The sequence below is a fragment of the Cebus imitator genome, unplaced genomic scaffold, assembly GCF_001604975.1.
Source record: "Cebus imitator isolate Cc_AM_T3 unplaced genomic scaffold, Cebus_imitator-1.0 Scaffold698, whole genome shotgun sequence".
Taxonomy (NCBI): domain Eukaryota; kingdom Metazoa; phylum Chordata; class Mammalia; order Primates; family Cebidae; genus Cebus; species Cebus imitator.
In genome coordinates this window covers 99,646-101,997 of record NW_016108013.1, presented here as the reverse complement: position 1 = coordinate 101,997, position 2,352 = coordinate 99,646, and the positions used below count along the sequence as shown (strand labels likewise).

The 2,352-nt window shown below is 41.8% G+C and overlaps 1 protein-coding gene across 2 annotated transcripts in view; it reads right to left on the bottom strand.

The window, feature by feature from the left end:
• Positions 1-2,352, bottom strand: part of ALG8 (ALG8 alpha-1,3-glucosyltransferase) — a 40,993-nt gene that overhangs the window by 12,320 nt on the left and 26,321 nt on the right. For both annotated transcript variants that reach the window (XM_017518692.2, XM_037734975.1), the window contains exons 6-7: positions 383-509; positions 35-138 (exon numbers count right to left, since the gene is read on the bottom strand). In XM_017518692.2, the coding sequence (XP_017374181.1) occupies positions 35-138; positions 383-509 (231 nt within the window). The remainder of the gene's footprint in view (positions 1-34; positions 139-382; positions 510-2,352) is intronic.

Genomic DNA, 2,352 nt, shown 5'->3' with positions numbered 1-2,352 from the left:
AAAAAAAAAAAAAAAAAAAAAAAAAAAGGCTTACCAAGGCTAGGAAAGGACCCAACGAAAGAGCAGAAACTAGGAAAACAACCAGTCCCAGGGAAATAACACGGACAAAGCTGAAACTGTTCCATCGAATAGACCCATCTACAGAAAAGGAACATTAGCATTAACCATAACCTATATCATGTGCTACAACTAGAAGTATCCCACAATAGTACACCAATCTATTCATGATGCGGCAAGAGCAAAGTGAGAAGGGTAAAGGGCTTATAGGATCAGTAGGTGAGAGATATCTGCTGTGCTTCATAAAATCTTATCAAGCAAGACACCAACTCAACATAGTAAGGAAAAAATCGAAAAAGTTTTTGCTATCCTCACCAAAACTTGCCTGATTTATTTGCAGTGAAACAGTAGGATCGCAGCAGATATACACCATAAGCTGGTGCTACATAGAGGTAGATGTGCTTGAAATGTAGGAGAACAGCAAAGAGAAATGCTCCTTCCATATGCCTTTTCTAGAAGATTTAAAAGGGAAATATCACTTTAAAATTCAGGGTAAATGAAATGCAATTATGTGGTATCCTGGATTGAATCCTGGAACAGAAAAAAGACATTAGTGGAAAAATGGGTGAAATTCAAATGCACCAATGTTGCTTTCTTAGTCTTGATGAATGTATCATGGTTATGTAAGGTGATAATGGTTATGTAAGGTGAAAATGGGTGAGGAGTACATAGGAACTCTGTGCTATTTCTACAACTTTTCTGGAAAGCTAAAATTATTCTACAAAAAGGTTATTAAAAATACTAAAAATAGGCTGTGTGTCACACCTGTAATGCCAGCACTTTGGTAAGCCAAAGCAGGAAGATTGCTTGACCCCAGGAGTTCAAGACCAGCCTGGGCAAAATAGGGAGGCCCTGCCTCTATACAAAATTAAAAATAAAAATTAGCTAGGCGTGGTGGTAGTACCTGCAGTACCCGCTACTCAGGAGGCTGAGGTGAGAGAATCTGCTTCAGCCCAGGAGGCGAAGGCTGCAATGAGCCGTGGTGATACCACTGCATACCAACTTGGGTGACAGAGTGAGTGAGACTCTGTCTCTAAAATGAATAAATAAATAATAAATGACACCTACTTTGATTAATTTTAATTTAATTTTATTTTTGAGACAGAGTCTCACTCTGTCTTGCCCAGGCTAGAGTGCAGTGGCACAATCTCAACTCACTGCAGCCTCCCAGGTTCAGGCGATTCTCCTTTCTCAGTCTTCTGAGTACCTGGGACTACAGGAGTGCACCACCACACCTGGCTAATTTTTCTATTTTTTAGTAGACAGGGTTTCACCGTGTTGACGAGGCTGGTCTCAACCTGCTGACATCAGGTGATCCACCCACCTTGGCCTCCCAAAGTGCTGGGATTACAGGCATCAGCCACTGTACCTGGCCAAATACCTACTTTTAAATATGTATTCTGAAATACAAATATGTATCTGGGATATGTTTTAAAATAATCTGTGTGTGTGTGTGTGTGTGTATGTGTGTGTAGATCATTGTACTATTTTCTTGCTTTTGTATGATTTAAATTTTCTATAATAAAATGTTTTAAAGTCACACCTGGAATCCCAGTATTTTGGCAGGCCAAGCCAGGAGGGTCACTTGAGGCCAGGGGTTAAGAACAGCCTGGGCAATAAAGGTGGACTCTGTCTCTACAAAAAAATACAAATATTAGCTAGGCCTGATGGCATGTGCCTGTAGTCTCTGCCACTTGGGAGCACTGCTTGAGCCCAGGAGGTTGAGACTGCAGTGAGCTATGATTTTGCCACTGCATTCCAGCCTGGGCAACAGAGCAAGACTGTGTCTCCAGAAAAAAAAAAAAAAAAAAAGAAGTTAAAAAAAATTTTATTTTCTCACTGTGTCATCCAGGCTGGAGTGTAACAGCATGATCTTGGTTTACTTCAGCCTTGACCTCCTGGGCTCACGAGATCCTCCTGCCTCAACCTCCTGTGTAGCTGGGAAGACAGGTGTGCACTAGCAAGCACAGCCGGCTAATTTTTTCATTTTCTGTAGAGATGGAATTTCATTTTGTTCCCAGGCTAGTCTTAAACTCTGGCCTCATGTGATCCTTCTCCCTCGGCCTCCTAAAGTACTGGGATTACAGGCATGAACCACCATGCCTGGCCCAAGGTAAATATTCTATAACCAATATAAGGAAAACACAGGCAAATGATTCCAGCTAGCTTTCTTTTTTTTTGAGACAGAGTTTCATTCTTACTGCTCAGGCTGGAGTGCAACGGTGTGGTCTCGTCTCACTGCAACCCTCCACTTCCCAGGTTCAAGTGAGTCTTTTGCCCCAGCCTCCCAAGTAG